This window comes from Rhinoderma darwinii, chromosome 13 (assembly GCF_050947455.1).
Source record: "Rhinoderma darwinii isolate aRhiDar2 chromosome 13, aRhiDar2.hap1, whole genome shotgun sequence".
NCBI lineage: Eukaryota > Metazoa > Chordata > Amphibia > Anura > Rhinodermatidae > Rhinoderma > Rhinoderma darwinii.
Window position 1 is genome coordinate 6,204,280 of NC_134699.1, and position 18,320 is coordinate 6,222,599.

The 18,320-nt window shown below is 47.1% G+C and overlaps 2 protein-coding genes across 4 annotated transcripts in view; one reads left to right on the forward strand and one right to left on the reverse strand.

The window, feature by feature from the left end:
* HCK (HCK proto-oncogene, Src family tyrosine kinase) overlaps positions 1 to 18,320 on the reverse strand; it is a 105,477-nt gene that overhangs the window by 48,578 nt on the left and 38,579 nt on the right. The window contains exons 1-2 of one of the 2 annotated variants that reach the window (XM_075846389.1): positions 6,336 to 6,577; positions 2,750 to 2,911 (exon numbers count right to left, since the gene is read on the reverse strand). The exons of the other annotated variant lie outside the window; for it this stretch is intronic. The gene's annotated coding sequence lies outside the window, so the exon portion shown is untranslated. Of the gene's footprint in view, positions 1 to 2,749; positions 2,912 to 6,335; positions 6,578 to 18,320 lie in introns of those variants that run through there. 2 annotated transcript variants of the gene reach the window in all.
* Positions 7,035 to 15,869, forward strand: TBC1D20 (TBC1 domain family member 20). 2 transcript variants are annotated; one of them, XM_075846390.1, is made up of 8 exons: positions 7,035 to 7,181; positions 12,371 to 12,556; positions 12,627 to 12,707; positions 13,101 to 13,287; positions 14,074 to 14,175; positions 14,277 to 14,418; positions 14,504 to 14,691; positions 15,320 to 15,869. In XM_075846390.1, the coding sequence occupies exons 1-8, from the start codon at positions 7,151 to 7,153 to the stop codon at positions 15,573 to 15,575; spliced, it is 1,173 nt and encodes a 390-aa protein (XP_075702505.1). In that variant the 5' UTR covers positions 7,035 to 7,150; the 3' UTR covers positions 15,576 to 15,869. The 2 variants fall into 2 exon arrangements, with proteins under 2 accessions (XP_075702505.1, XP_075702506.1); XM_075846391.1 differs by having other exon boundaries at positions 7,036 to 7,148.

Sequence of the window (18,320 nt, forward strand, 5' to 3'; positions counted from 1 at the left end):
GCCCCCTATATACAAGAATATAACTACTATAATACTGCCTCCTATATACAAGAATATAACTACTATAATACTGCTCCCTATATACAAGAATATAACTACTATAATACTGCCCCTATATACAAGAATATAACTACTATAATACTGCCTCCTATATACAAGAATATAACTACTATAATACTGCTCCTATATACAAGAATATAACTCCTATAATACTGCCCCTATATACAAGAATATAACTACTATAATACTGCCCCTATATACAAGAATATAACTACTATAATACTGCCCCCTATATACAAGAATATAACTACTATAATACTGCCCCTATATACAAGAATATAACTACTATAATACTGCTCCTATATACAAGAATATAACTATTATAATACTGCTTCTATATACAAGAATATAACTACTATAATACTGCTCCTATATACAAGAATATAACTACTATAATACTGCTCCTATATACAAGAATATAACTACTATAATACTGCCCCTATATACAAGACTATAACTACTATAATACTGCCCCCTATATACAAGAATATAACTACTATAATACTGCCCCATATACAAGAATATAACTACTATAATACTGCTCCTATATACAAGAATATAACTACTATAATACTGCCCCTATATACAAGACTATAACTACTATAATACTGCCCCTATATACAAGAATATAACTACTATAATACTGCCTCTATATACAAGAATATAACTACTATAATACTGCCCCTATATACAAGAATATAACTACTATAATACTGCCCCTATATACAAGAATATAACTACTATAATACTGCCCCTATATACAAGACTATAACTGCTATAATACTGCCCCTATATACAAGAATATAACTACTATAATACTGCTCCTATATACAAGAATATAACTACTATAATACTGCCCCTATATACAAGACTATAACTACTATAATACTGCCCCCTATATACAAGAATATAACTACTATAATACTGCCCCATATACAAGAATATAACTACTATAATACTGCTCCTATATACAAGAATATAACTACTATAATACTGCCCCTATATACAAGACTATAACTACTATAATACTGCCCCTATATACAAGAATATAACTACTATAATACTGCCTCTATATACAAGAATATAACTACTATAATACTGCCCCTATATACAAGAATATAACTACTATAATACTGCCCCCTATATACAAGAATATAACTACTATAATACTGCCCCTATATACAAGACTATAACTGCTATAATACTGCCCCTATATACAAGAATATAACTACTATAATACTGCCCCTATATACAAGACTATAACTGCTATAATACTGCCCCTATATACAAGAATATAACTTCTATAATACTGCTCCTATATACAAGAATAGAACTACTATAATACTGCCTCCTATATACAAGAATATAACTTCTATAATACTGCCTCCTATATACAAGAATATAACTACTATAATACTGCTCCTATATACAAGAATATAACTATTATAATACTGCTTCTATATACAAGAATATAACTACTATAATACTGCTCCTATATACAATAATATAACTACTATAATACTGCTCCTATATACAAGAATATAACTACTATAATACTGCCCCTATATACAAGACTATAACTACTATAATACTGCCCCCTATATACAAGAATATAACTACTATAATACTGCTCCTATATACAAGAATATAACTACTATAATACTGCCCCTATATACAAGACTATAACTACTATAATACTGCCCCTATATACAAGAATATAACTACTATAATACTGCCTCTATATACAAGAATATAACTACTATAATACTGCCCCTATATACAAGAATATAACTACTATAATACTGCCCCTATATACAAGAATATAACTACTATAATACTGCCCCTATATACAAGACTATAACTGCTATAATACTGCCCCTATATACAAGAATATAACTACTATAATACTGCCTCCTATATACAAGAATATAACTATTATAATACTGCTTCTATATACAAGAATATAACTACTATAATACTGCTCCTATATACAAGAATATAACTACTATAATACTGCCCCCTATATACAAGAATATAACTACTATAATACTGCCCCTATATACAAGAATATAACTACTATAATACTGCTCCTATATACAAGAATATAACTACTATAATACTGCTCCTATATACAAGAATATAACTACTATAATACTGCCCCCTATGTACAAGAATATAACTACTATAATACTGCACCTATATACAAGAATATAACTACTATAATACTGCTCCTATATACAAGAATATAACTACTATAATACTGCCCCCTATATACAAGAATATAACTACTATAACACTGCCTCCTATATACAAGAATATAACTACTATAATACTGCCCCTATATACAAGAATATAACTACTATAATACTGCCCCCTATATACAAGAATATAACTACTATAATACTGCTCCTATATACAAGAATATAACTACTATAATACTGCCCCTATATACAAGAATATAACTACTATAATACAGCTCCCTATGTACAAGAATATAACTACTATAATACTGCTCCTATATACAAGAATATAACTACTATAATACTGCTCCTATATACAAGAATATAACTAGTATAATACTGCCCCCTGGGGATATAGATCAGAATGGGCAGGGGGACGTTTCTGTGTGGCTGGAGTTTCTCTTTGTGTATTATGACATTGTTTCTCCTGTATACAGATGATTTCTCACGTTACACTTGTAGTTTATTTCTTCCTCTCATCTTCAGATTAACATCTGCGTCGTGTCCTCAGCTATTAATTGGCGCAGCCACAGGGGGTCGATTTCGATCTTGTGGTGTTAACATATTTTGCACAGATAAACCTCACCAGTAATTTCCTCTTTCCCTTGCACCTGCCATGGAAAATAGAGACAACTGTGACTGAATATGAGACACAAAAACTAATTCACAGAAATCATCCTACATTAGCGGGATATTTATGTTGGCTGGCACCTGGCACCTGGGTACTGAGGGCAAGATGATATTTACATTTGAAGAACAGGTCCAGGAAAATGCCTAACTAGCAATTCCACAATATAATATATTTATCGGGAATGTTCTGGCGAAAATAATTCCGATTATAACATTATAAAGCTTTGGGGACTACCAAATTCTCGACTGAGGCCCTACAAGCGCCATCAGCAGAATACAACACCCAGCAGCAAGTAATCCTACACTTTTCTACATACTGATGACGTCATCAGACCAATAACTTAGCTCAGTTCTTAGAATGCAGGGGGGGTGCACTTAGTTTTCCCTACGGCGGATGACTGTGCAGAGCCTGGTGTAAAGGCGACATTTCCCAGAATGCAAATCATCACAGCAAGCCCTGTGCAGACACTGAAGAAGCAGGAAATACTGGAAGATGTGAACCTGAACCCTGAAGAATAGTGAGTACAGCTGTGAAGTATAAGAGCTCATTCAGACTAATAATTTTAACGTCTGGGTGCTGTCTGATAGTAGAGCGGACAGTAGCCGGACTGAACACCGACACATTATAGTCGATGTGCCGATTCAGATGTCAGTTTTTGTTTCACATTCCATCAGTCCGTGATGAAAAAGTCGCAGCGGAATTAGCCCATAGAAGTCAATGGGCCTGCCTGAAAAACGGCGACTACGCGAATGCTCTCCGTTTAATTTTTCACAGATGGTTGTCAGAAGACACTTGAGAAGTGAAACCAGGAAGTAGAACGAGACCAGCGCGGTCCGAAAATATAAGACATGGTCAAAAGTATCTCGCAATGCCATAAGAAATACAATATGGGGTTCCTACGGTCATGTGACCATCCTAGAAACTGTCACAATTTTAGTGTAGGACGTTAATCAGTTCTTTTTCACTGATAAAATACAGAACGAAAAACACTGGTGGAAAGTGCTGAAGAAAACTCAGATTTTTACTGACTGAACACTTAATAAGCCCTGCAACACAGTGACTCTACCAGCAGAATAGTGAGTGCAGCTCTGGAGTATAATACAGGATATAACTCAGGATCAGTGCAGGATAAGTAATGTAATGTATGTACACAGTGACTCCACCAGCAGAATAGTGAGTGCAGCTCTGGAGTATAATACAGGATATAACTCAGGATCAGTACAGGATAAGTAATGTAATGTATGTACACAGTGACTCCACCAGCAGAATAGTGAGTGCAGCTCTGGAGTATAATACAGGATGTAACTCAGGATCAGTACAGGATAAGTAATGTATGTACACAGTGACTCCACCAGCAGAATAGTGAGTGCAGCTCTGGAGTATAATACAGGATGTAACTCAGGATCAGTACAGGATAAGTAATGTAATGTATGTACACAGTGACTCCACATCAGCAGAATAGTGAGTGCAGCTCTGGAGTATAATACAGGATGTAACTCAGGATCAGTACAGGATAAGTAATGTAATGTATGTACACAGTGACTCCACATCAGCAGAATAGTGAGTGCAGCTCTGGAGTATAATACAGGATGTAACTCAGGATCAGTACAGGATAAGTAATGTATGTACACAGTGACTCCACTAGCAGAATAGTGAGTGCAGCTCTGGAGTATAATACAGGATGTAACTCAGGATCAGTACAGGATAAGTAATGTAATGTATATACACAGTGACTCCAGCAGCAGAATAGTGAGTGCAGCTCTGGAGTATAATACAGGATATAACTCAGGATCAGTACAGGATAAGTAATGTAATGTATGTACACAGTGACTCCAGCAGCAGAATAGTGAGTGCAGCTCTGGAGTATAATACAGGATATAACTCTGGATCAGTACAGGATAAGTAATGTAATGTATGTACACAGTGACTCCACCAGCAGAATAGTGAGTGCAGCTCTGGAGTATAATACAGGATGTAACTCAGGATCAGTACAGGATAAGTAATGTATGTACACAGTGACTCCACCAGCAGAATAGTGAGTGCAGCTCTGGAGTATAATACAGGATATAACTCAGGATCAGTACAGGATAAGTAATGTAATGTATATACACAGTGACTCCAGCAGCAGAATAGTGAGTGCAGCTCTGGAGTATAATACAGGATATAACTCAGGATCAGTACAGGATAAGTAATGTAATGTATGTACACAGTGACTCCAGCAGCAGAATAGTGAGTGCAGCTCTGGAGTATAATACAGGATATAACTCTGGATCAGTACAGGATAAGTAATGTAATGTATGTACACAGTGACTCCACCAGCAGAATAGTGAATGCAGCTCTGGAGTATAATATAGGATATAACTCAGGATCAGTACAGAATAAGTAATGTAATGTATGTACACAGTGACTCCACCAGCAGAATAGTGAGTGCGGCTCTGGAGTATAATACAGGATGTAACTCAGGATCAGTACAGGATAAGTAATGTAATGTATGTACACAGTGACTCCACCAGCAGAATAGTGAGTGCAGCTCTGGAGTATAATACAGGATGTAACTCGGGATCAGTACAGGATAAGTAATGTAATGTATGTGCACAGTGACTCCACCAGCAGAATAGTGAGTGCAGCTCTGGAGTATAATACAGGATGTAACTCAGCATCAGTACAGGATAAGTAATGTAATGTATATACACAGTGACTCCACCAGCAGAATAGTGAGTGCAGCTCTGGAGTATAATACAGGATGTAACTCAGGATCAGTACAGGATAAGTAATGCAATGTATGTACACAGTGACTCCACCAGCAGAATAGTGAGTGCAGCTCTGGAGTATAATACAGGATATAACTCAGGATCAGTACAGGATAAGTAATGTAATCTATGTACACAGTGACCACACCAGCAGAATAGTGAGTGCAGCTCTGGATTATAATACAGGATATAACTCAGGATCAGTACAGGATAAGTAATGTAATGTATGTACACAGTGACTCCAGCAGCAGAATAGTGAGCGCAGCTCTGGAGTATAATACAGGATATAACTCTGGATCAGTACAGGATAAGTAATGTAATGTATGTACACAGTGACTCCAGCAGCAGAATAGTGAGTGCAGCTCTGGAGTATAATACAGGATATAACTCTGGATCAGTACAGGATAAGTAATGTAATGTATGTACACAGTGACTCCAGCAGCAGAATAGTGAGTGCAGCTCTGGAGTATAATACAGGATATAACTCTGGATCAGTACAGGAGTACAAAAAAAATAAAAGCAGTAAATTTGCCTGGGACGGTTACGTGTTGTATAGGTGACTACTTTGCACACATTAGAGGACAGGTCATGTAGAAGTTTCGTTTATTTTGTGCTGCCGTTATGTCCACAATGAATAGACAAGAACCCGGGTACCTCGAATCATATAACCGCAGGGGCAGGGAGAAGGTCACGCACGTTCACTCAGCCGGGACTACAAGAGAATGAAAAGAGTTAAAAATACAGAATTCAGATCATTTGAAAGAATGGCCATTACATCTTGTACAGTGGTTGTCACCCAGCTTTCCATGGCACCTGAACAGCATAAATAGTAATGACGTCAGATCACAACACGGGTTTCTGTGGCTGCATAACTGAGCAGATTTACCGTTCAGGAGTCTGGGTCAGCTGGGTGACCACGCGGCTAGTTATAACGGTTGTCACCCAGCTTTTCCTGTGTACAGATGTAAATAATAAACTGCTGAAGAGAATTATTTTCAGGGGACGACTTGATGTACTTTTTCCCTTAAATATTTATTTTGGGGGGAATGGGGTGAGGATTTAGGGGGTAACGGGTCTGACGTGGGGGTTGGGTGCTGCGTACGACGAGAGAAACGGTTATATGGCGGTTTTGCTTTAAAATTGGTGCTGGATTCTGGTTGCTATGGGCAACAGCACAGGAAATTGAACTCGCTTTACGTTCTTTGCTGTGTGCGCAGAGGTTTTGGGCAGTAATTCTCGGTGGTTTCACCATACAGCACTGGGAGCAGGGAGAGTATGATGGGACTTGTAGTTTCTCTGTTAGATGCTTCTCCCGCCCGCAGCACTGACATGGCCACGCCTTTCCGGTCATGTGATGTCACTCTAGTGCGCATGTCTCCAGTGCGGTGACGTCATGAGTCCAGTGTACGGAAGTATGTCCGGGATGTGTTGCCGGTAACGGGGCCGGTTACTTCACCCAATTCACGAGTATGTCCGTGAGGACGGAGCCGGGGATACACGGTAACTCTCACCCCTAGCAGAGGTCTGGGGAGGAACAGGAGGGTGACATATGGATGGATGAGGGGCACTTCATGTCACTCCTCTGCCCCACACTATACGTTTCACTGCACTACATGTCACCCCTCTGTCCCCTGCACTCCATGCCACCCCCTGCTGTACACTACATGTCACCCCTCTGTCCCCTGCTGTACACTACATGTCACCCCTCTGGCCCCTGCACTCCATGCCACCCCTGCTGTACACTCCATGTCACCCCCTGCTATACACTCCATGTCACCCCTCTGTCCCCTGCACTCCATGTCACCCATCTGTCCCCTGCACTCCATGTCACCCATCTGTCCCCTGCACTCCATGTCACCCCTCTGTCCCCTGCACTCCATGCCACCCCCTGCTGTACACTCCATGTCACCCCTCTGTCCCCTGCACTCCATGTCACCTCTCTGTCCCCTGCACTCCATGTCACCCCCTACTGTACACTCCATGTCACCCCTCTGTCCCCTGCACTCCATGTCACCCCTCTGTCCCCTGCACTCCATGTCACCCCCTGCTGTACACTCCATGTCACCCCTCTGTCCCCTGCACTCCATGTCACCCCCTGCTGTACACTCCATGTCACCCCTCTGTCCCCTGCACTCCATGTCACCCCCTGCTGTACACTCCATGTCACCCCTCTGTCCCCTGCACTCCATGTCACCCCTCTGTCCCCTGCACTCCATGTCACCCCCTACTGTACACTCCATGTCACCCCTCTGTCCCCTGCACTCCATGTCACCCCCTGCTGTACACTACATGTCACCCCCTGCTGTACACTACATGTCACCCCCTGCTGTACACTACATGTCACCCCCTGCTGTACACTCCATGTCACCCCTCTGTCCCCTGCACTCCATGTCACCCCCTGCTGTACACTCCATGTCACCCCCTGCTGTACACTACATGTCACCCCTCTGTCCCCTGCACTCCATGCCACCCCCTGCTGTACACTCCATGTCACCCCTCTGTCCCCTGCACTCCATGTCACCTCTCTGTCCCCTGCACTCCATGCCACCCCTGCTGTACACTCCATGTCACCCCCTGCTGTACACTCCATGTCACCCCCTGCTGTACACTCCATGTCACCCCCTGCTGTACACTCCATGTCACCCCCTGCTGTACACTCCATGTCACCCCTCTGTCCCCTGCACTCCATGTCACCCCTCTGTCCCCTGCACTCCATGTCACCCCCTGCTGTACACTACATGTCACCCCCTCTGTCCCCTGCACTCCATGCCACCCCCTGCTGTACACTCCATGTCACCCCTCTGTCCCCTGCACTCCATGTCACCCCTCTGTCCCCTGCACTCCATGTCACCCCTCTGTCCCCTGCACTCCATGTCACCCCTCTGTCCCCTGCACTCCATGTCACCCCTCTGTCCCCTGCACTCCATGTCACCCCTCTGTCCCCTGCACTCCATGTCACCCCTCTGTCCCCTGCACTCCATGTCACCCCTCTGTCCCCTGCACTCCATGTCACCCCTCTGTCCCCTGCACTCCATGTCACCCCCTGCTGTACACTACATGTCACCCCCTGCTGTACACTACATGTCACCCCCTGCTGTACACTACATGTCACCCCCTGCTGTACACTACATGTCACCCCCTGCTGTACACTCCATGTCACCCCTCTGTCCCCTGCACTCCATGTCACCCCCTGCTGTACACTCCATGTCACCCCCTGCTGTACACTCCATGTCACCCCCTGCTGTACACTCCATGTCACCCCCTGCTGTACACTCCATGTCACCCCTCTGTCCCCTGCACTCCATGTCACCCCTCTGTCCCCTGCACTCCATGTCACCCCTCTGTCCCCTGCACTCCATGTCACCCCTCTGTCCCCTGCACTCCATGTCACCCCTCTGTCCCCTGCACTCCATGTCACCCCTCTGTCCCCTGCACTCCATGTCACCCCTCTGTCCCCTGCACTCCATGTCACCCCTCTGTCCCCTGCACTCCATGTCACCCCCTGCTGTGCACTCCATGTCACCCCCTGCTGTACACTCCATGTCACCCCTCTGTCCCCTGCACTACATGTCACCCCCTGCTGTACACTACATGTCACCCCCTGCTGTACACTCCATGTCACCCCCTGCTGTACACTCCATGTCACCCCCTGCTGTACACTCCATGTCACCCCCTGCTGTACACTCCATGTCACCCCCTGCTGTACACTCCATGTCACCCCCTGCTGTACACTCCATGTCACCCCTCTGTCCCCTGCACTCCATGTCACCCCCTGCTGTACACTCCATGTCACCCCCTGCTGTACACTCCATGTCACCCCCTGCTGTACACTCCATGTCACCCCCTGCTGTACACTCCATGTCACCCCCTGCTGTACACTCCATGTCACCCCCTGCTGTACACTCCATGTCACCCCCTGCTGTACACTCCATGTCACCCCCTGCTGTACACTCCATGTCACCCCCTGCTGTACACTCCATGTCACCCCTCTGTCCCCTGCACTCCATGTCACCCCTCTGTCCCCTGCACTCCATGTCACCTCTCTGTCCCCTGCACTCCATGTCACCTCTCTGTCCCCTGCACTCCATGTCACCTCTCTGTCCCCTGCACTCCATGTCACCTCTCTGTCCCCTGCACTCCATGTCACCTCTCTGTCCCCTGCACTCCATGTCACCCCCTGCTGTACACTCCATGTCACCCCCTGCTGTACACTCCATGTCACCCCTCTGTCCCCTGCACTACATGTCACCCCCTGCTGTACACTCCATGTCACCTCTCTGTCCCCTGCACTCCATGTCACCCCCTGCTGTACACTCCATGTCACCTCTCTGTCCCCTGCACTCCATGTCACCCCCTGCTGTACACTCCATGTCACCCCCTGCTGTACACTCCATGTCACCCCTCTGTCCCCTGCACTCCATGTCACCCCCTGCTGTACACTCCATGTCACCCCCTGCTGTACACTACATGTCGCCCCCTGCTGTACACTACATGTCGCCCCCTGCTGTACACTACATGTCACCCCCTGCTGTACACTACATGTCACCCCCTGCTGTACACTACATGTCACCCCCTGCTGTACACTACATGTCACCCCCTGCTGTACACTACATGTCACCCCCTGCTGTACACTACATGTCACCCCCTGCTGTACACTACATGTCACCCCCTGCTGTACACTACATGTCAGCCCCTGCTGTACACTACATGTCACCCCCTGCTGTACACTACATGTCACCCCCTGCTGTACACTACATGTCACCCCCTGCTGTACACTACATGCCACCCCTCTGTCCCCTGCACTCCATGTCACCCCCTGCTGTACACTCCATGTCACCCCCTGCTGTACACTCCATGTCACCCCCTGCTGTACACTCCATGTCACCCCCTGCTGTACACTCCATGTCACCCCCTGCTGTACACTCCATGTCACCCCCTGCTGTACACTCCATGTCACCCCCTGCTGTACACTCCATGTCACCCCCTGCTGTACACTCCATGTCACCCCCTGCTGTACACTCCATGCCACCCCTCTGTCCCCTGCACTCCATGTCACCCCCTGCTGTACACTCCATGTCACCCCCTGCTGTACACTCCATGTCACCCCCTGCTGTACACTCCATGTCACCCCCTGCTGTACACTCCATGTCACCCCCTGCTGTACACTCCATGTCACCCCCTGCTGTACACTCCATGTCACCCCCTGCTGTACACTCCATGTCACCCCCTGCTGTACACTCCATGTCACCCCCTGCTGTACACTCCATGTCACCCCCTGCTGTACACTCCATGTCACCCCTCTGTCCCCTGCACTACATGTCACCCCCTGCTGTACACTACATGTCACCCCCTGCTGTACACTCCATGTCACCCCCTGCTGTGCACTCCATGTCACCCCCTGCTGTGCACTACATGTCACCCCTCTGTCCCCTGCACTACATGTCACCCCTCTGTCCCCTGCACTACATGTCACCCCCTGCTGTACACTACATGTCACCCCTCTGTCCCCTGCACTACATGTCACCCCCTGCTGTACACTCCATGTCACCCCTCTGTCCCCTGCACTCCATGTCACCCCCTGCTGTACACTCCATGTCACCCCCTGCTGTACACTCCATGTCACCCCTCTGTCCCCTGCACTACATGTCACCCCCTGCTGTACACTACATGTCACCCCCTGCTGTGCACTACATGTCACCCCCTGCTGTGCACTACATGTCACCCCTCTGTCCCCTGCACTACATGTCACCCCTCTGTCCCCTGCACTACATGTCACCCCCTGCTGTACACTCCATGTCACCCCTCTGTCCCCTGCACTCCATGTCACCCCCTGCTGTACACTCCATGTCACCCCCTGCTGTACACTCCATGTCACCCCTCTGTCCCCTGCACTACATGTCACCCCCTGCTGTACACTACATGTCACCCCCTGCTGTGCACTACATGTCACCCCCTGCTGTGCACTACATGTCACCCCTCTGTCCCCTGCACTACATGTCACCCCTCTGTCCCCTGCACTACATGTCACCCCCTGCTGTACACTACATGTCACCCCTCTGTCCCCTGCACTCCATGTCACCCCCTGCTGTACACTCCATGTCACCCCCTGCTGTACACTCCATGTCACCCCCTGCTGTACACTCCATGTCACCCCCTGCTGTACACTCCATGTCACCCCCTGCTGTACACTCCATGTCACCCCCTGCTGTACACTCCATGTCACCCCCTGCTGTACACTCCATGTCACCCCCTGCTGTACACTCCATGTCACCCCCTGCTGTACACTCCATGTCACCCCCTGCTGTACACTCCATGTCACCCCCTGCTGTACACTCCATGCCACCCCTCTGTCCCTGCACTACATGCCACCCCTCTGTCCCTGCACTACATGCCACCCCTCTGTCCCCTGCACTACGTCACCACTGCTGTGCACTCCACGCCGCCTGCTGCTGTGCATTTCTGTTTTGCTTACCCTACATGTCACCACTGCCCCACACTATATGCCACCTGCTGTACACTAAATGCCGCCCCCCTGCTGCCAATATAATTGTCTTGAGTATCAGTGGGTGACTTGCAGGTTACAAGGCTCGGGTGGTTGGTGTACAGGGCGGTGGGCACAGGTGGGTGACATGCTGTAGTGTGTGGGCATTGTGGGTCCTCTCGCTCACACTCCTCACATTGTGTCTCAGGCAGTGAATTCCGCAGGCGCAGGAAGCTGTGTGACATCCAGAAGGCTCTGAATAAGGACCCCCCGGATGTAGCGACGCTCCGGCGGATGGCGATCAGCGAGGGCGGACTCTTCACCGATGAGATCCGATGTCAAGTGTGGCCCAGACTCCTGAATGTCAGCACGGAGACGCTGCCCCCACCCCCAGGTATGCCGCAGCAGCAGGGGGGCACTGGAGACGGGTGAGGGGGTGACCGCTGACTGTCTGCTCTCCACAGGTCCTGAGCTGCGGGTGAACAATAAGGACTATGAGCAGGTTCTGCTGGACGTCCGGCGCTCGCTGAGACGCTTCCCCCCCGGTGAGATGTCAGTGCGGTTGTTGGGTGGTGTTGTACTTCATCTACTAGTAAACTACAATTCCCATGATTCTCCAGGAAAATTCCAGTCTTCTAATTAGTTTTATCCACAATGTCTGATAATCCGGCCCCAAGGATGCATATTGGGGAATTGCTATATATGCGATTGTCATCCGACAAGCTTGGTGAACCCTGATCAAGAAATAAGGGGGTGGGGGGACCCCATAATACCACTAGTTGGGATTTATACTGAAGACTGGCATTCTCCACTGTGCATGATAATGGGTGTGTGTGGTGAGGGGAGGGGGTGGCTTTGCTTTCGGGAGTTGGGTTGAGGCTCATGTTTCTCTGTCTTTTCTCAAACATGGGGGTGCTCCGTCTGGTTTTGCCTCACAGGTATGCCCCTAAAGGAGCGGGAGGACTTGCAGGAGCAGCTGATTGACATCATCCTGCAGGTGTTGGCACGAAACTCGCAGTTGCACTATTACCAGGGATATCATGATATTGTAGTCACTTTCCTGCTGGTGGTGGGAGGGCCGTTAGCCACTCTTCTGGTGGATAAGCTGTCCACACATCACCTAAGGTGGGTCTGCGTGAGCCCCTCGCACCTCGGGGACTGGCACCTTCACACGCACCATGCCAAGGGTTCCCTTCGACACGTCCTACAGAGCTCCTTGCTGTGCTGCCCCCACATCTCTAATATCCTTTCCGACTCCTCCCTCGCAACTGCCCGTTATTTGGTCACCTGACCTGGGCGGCCAACCGAAACATGACACCACTATGAATTATGGCAGCCATAGACCACCACGGCCATTTAACCCCTTATACAACCTTATATCTACCTCATACTGTCTGTAGGTTATCAAGAAGAGGGCATGGAGTAACAACATGACTACAGGGTCTTTGTATGTAGTCTGTAACCATGGATACACATGGGTCTGCATAGGAGCTGTATACACAAAACGGCTGTATTTTTTTATTTATTTTTTAAAAAGTCAAAACGATTTGCAAAGTTGCTGCATTTATTTTTAATTGGTTGCAAAAGTATACACACCCTTTAAACTTCTCCTTAGTACCTATAGGGTGGTAGGTGAACTGCCATAAGTTAGCGTTAGAGACAGAACTTTTTTTTCCCAGCATTCAATGCTCACACCTATACGTTGTTGTGGGTTTTTTTTTTTGTTGTTTTTTTTAACCCTCCAGGGAGCTATAGGGCCATTCACCCCTCCGGTTGTAGCAAAACTACAACTCCCAGCAGACTGTGACAGCCGCAGGTCAGAGATTACTTCTATATAGTGACCACCACCAGAGCTCCGCCAAGGCCCCCTCCTATTTGTGGCGCTCATTTCTTCTGCCTCTTTGCCCACAGGGACTTCATGGACCCCAGCATGGATAACACTAAGCACATCCTCAACTACCTGATGCCCATCATAGAGCTGGTGAACCCGGCTCTGTATGACTTCATGGTTCGGTGGGTATATCCTGCGCTGTGAGTTACTGCTGGGCACTTGTATGGGGGGAGCGGCTGACCTCGTGTCTTTGGGAGCGGCTGACCTGGTGTCTTCTCTACAGGGCGGAGGTCGGCACCATCTTCGCCTTGAGTTGGCTCATCACGTGGTTCGGGCACGTCCTGTCAGACTTCAGGCACGTGGTGAGGTTGTACGACTTCTTCCTGGCATGTCACCCGCTGATGCCCATCTACTTTGCGGCCGTGGTGAGAATGTGCGCCGCGAGGTATGAGGAGTTGCTATAATTACTGGCGCCCTTTACGAGCGGCCTTGTCTTTCTCCCTCCTGTAGATTGTGTTGCATAGAGAGGCAGAGGTGATGGAGTGCGAGTGCGACATGGCGTCCGTGCACCACCTGCTGTCAAAGATTCCGCAAGATTTGCCCTACGAGACCCTCATCAGCAAAGCCGGTGACCTCTTCGTCCAGTTTCCCCCGTCTGAACTATCCAGGGAAGCGGCGCAGCAGAATCAGGCCGAGAGGTGAGCGCAAGCGGCCAGATAAGTACTGGGGGAGGGGAGTCAGGGCTCCCAAATAAGCCCCACTCTACCCTAATATCAAGATTTGTCTAGAGCGAATGCCAACTCTGAAGAGGACTAGGTGGGGTATTCAATGAAGGATGCAAATAACTGCACAACCTGTAGGTGGCGTCATTGACTGCACATAGTTCTTAAAGGGGAACTCCACTTCTGAACCACAATTTACCACATTCCACAGTCACACTATACATAGAATACCTTTGTAAATCTTTTACTTGTGTGGTACTGATCCTAAGTGACCTCTTGTTTTCTTCTCCATTCACATCCAAAGCTGCATGCCTAATCCTGCTTATTCTGTTTCCTGAGTGCATTGTTGGAGCTCAGATGGCAGTTGCACAGTTAGAGCAGTTAGAGCTATGCTATAAAGTCATGTGACTAAATAGTTTTCCAAGTGCAACCAGGAGTATTTTGAAAGCAGCTCTGGATGTGAATAGAGCATAAGATCTGAAAAAACTCAAAATCCACGTTTTTATGTCGGTGTCAGCTCGGAGCAGACGTGAAGATTTATCCTGATTCACGGCGTTCTGTGATTATTTTGTGCATTAATTGTGTTGATTTTTGTTTAATTCAGGACCGCGGTTTCAACCTTTAAGGACTTTGAGTTGGCGTCCACCCAGCAGCGGCCGGATATGGTCCTCCGTCGACGCTTCAGAGACTCCATCCGTCCAGAGCGCGGTATCAAGACCGTCCTCACCAAACCCCGTACTAACAGACTGGTCAAACTGGCGGTTATGGGACTGACGGTGGCGCTCGGTGCTGCGGCACTGGCCGTTATGAAGAGCGCTCTGGAATGGGCCCCCAAATTCGAGCTGCAGATTTTCCCCTAAATGGGGGTGACTGTGGGCAGGGGATTCATCGATCATCTCATAGGGTGGAGATCTCACCCCACACCTGTGCCTTTGTCCTGTCCAGCGCCCCGCGCACCCCACCTCTTCCCAGCACACCAGACTTGATTTGACCACTTTACACTTTGGACCTGGACACGCTCCATTAACCGTTCACTCGCCGCTGTGTACGCCACAAGGGCAAATGATGGCCTCCCCGTGTGGTATACAGCTGAATAACCTGTGTATATCTGTACATAATCATGATTCACTTTATGATAAATATTTAACACCACCTGAGCGGTATCATCCTTACACCCGAATCTATCCGCTTCTGGGAAAGCTGGGTGACAACCAATATGGCTGAGATTATAGCTTCCACTGGCTTCGTCACCCAGCTCTCCCATACTAATGCAAAGCTATCTGGTTATGCTGCGATATATCATTGTTTTCTATACCACTGCATAAGTTGGCAGCGATGCCATGCAGGAGCCTGGGAAAGCTGAGTGACCACTAATGAGACCGCTATTATAGCTCCCGTAGCGATTAGGAAAGCTGGGTGAGTTATGAATGATTAGTTTGCCTAGCACAATTCTCCCTCCTGTCCTGATAGTTTGCTACAATGTGTCAGTGCAGGTAAAAAGTATCAGTCTGAGAGTCCACACTGTTAGGATTGTCTGGACTGGATACAATTGATGCAAAACATCCGCTGTGAGAAGTATTGGTTTTCAGCCTTTATGTAAACCATGAATGTTTCCATTCACTGATAGCTAGCAGAGATGTTCAAAATTGTAAGGGATTGAAACACAAAGTATATTAGGAAGTTGCAGAAGTTTTAGTTCTACAATGATTTAGGGGAAGTGAAGTGTCAGATGAGGTTTATTTTTGGCCGCTCTGGAACAAACGTTGGTCGGGGCAGGACACAAAGGGGGATGGGCATCCACGACAATATTCAAAGGCCGCACTCCGATCCCTGGTCCGAGCAAATTGGGTAATGCAAACGAATAAGGAAATGGCTCTAAAAACGATTTCCGAATGTTTAGCAGATGAATGAGATGACCGCCGCAGTGTCCAGGGCCCGAGGGGGCGGAGCATGACACAGAAACCCAGTCATGCTCCGCCTCTCAGGCCTGTGCTAGACACAACACATTATCAGTTCCTTCCAGAATAATCGAGACCAGTTACTGTCTTATTTTGCCTGCAGTGTAAAAATATATCTCGGACAACCCCTTTAAGGACGGATTAATAATTAAACGCTGCTTCAGCTGGTAATGCTCAATATTATATGTAGATTTCATATGTAAATGATGCTGAGAGGCGGAGTTATACATCATCCTCATCAATGAGATGGGTTGTGCTGCCATCTAGTGGTTGATCAAGGTTACTGCAGGACAATTAAAATCAAGGCATCTGTGGTTCCTTACACTGATCGTCAGCAATCGATCCGATGTTTTGTTGATCAGAAAATAGAACAACGATGGGAGTGATGGTTGTATCTGGCTGTGTCGGTGCTATAGACATAATATACACTTAGGTGGTTTCAGGCTGTATACCCCCACCACCTGCTTATACCTACGTTCTGATGATTTCCCCCATTTAAGGAGAATTCTACTACCACCAATGAGACTACACCAGGGTTTTCTCTGCTGGGGGTCTACCAGAGGTTGCAGCCGGACCTGTTGCCACATCAGTATTATAAATAGTATATGGCGACACCGGTCTGCGTTTTGCATTAGGACCCACCGACCCTATCCTCTCACGGGTAGCCACCCAGCTTTCCCTGGCTGATCTGCCTAGTTGCACACAAATACATCCACCGTTCCCACATCTCTGCATTACTACATTTACCATTCAGGATTCTAGACTTTCTTAGAGCCCTGAACGGCAAATGTGCTTCAATATGCAAGAAATCTAGAGCAAGGGATGTATCACTGCATAACATTGCCGTTCAGGAGTCTGGGAAAGCTGGGTGGAATGGCTCTTTGAAGTGATTATACAGCGTTAAAAAAAAAAAATGGCTGTTTTTTTTTTTTTGTTTTTTTTTTTAAACAGCGCCACGCCTGTTGACAGGTTGTGTGTGGTATTGCAGTAAAGACACATTACTTTAATTGAGCCAAGCTGCAATACCAGACACAGGCCATGGACAGGCGACTGTTTTTTGTGTGTTTTTGTAAACCCTGTACTACCCCTTTAAGGCGGCGCAGGTCAGCGTGAACTTTGTGGAAAAGCAAAAGATCAAAGAAGCAGCAGGAAATGTTTCCACATTCCTGGCAGAAAATGAACCCAGCGCTGCCTGCTGCTATATAATCTCCACCGCTCCTGCCCTATATTATACAGCGGAGCGGCAGCAGCAGCAGATGGGCGACGCTGGAGAAGAGATCCGAGCCAAAACTGTCACTGTATCCATGAGACGTAAGGATCGGGCGGCCGCCCACGTGATCTGCTGACGGCTATAATGTACAAAGCGCCCGTTGTGGAAACTGAAAGATGTCACGTATATACCCAGCGCTGCACATATAGAAAAGTCACGACCGATAGAGCCACATCCTCGGGAAAGTCAGAATCACCAAATGCTATACATACAATGGCCCTCATAATAAGGCCATGTGCGCACACAAAATAAAAGACGGAGCTCTTTTCAAGGGAAAACAGCTGATTTTCAGAAGTTTTTTAATCCACTCGCATTTTCACAGCGTTTTTGGAGCTGTTTTTCTATAGAGTTCATGAAAAACGGCTCAAGACGTGACC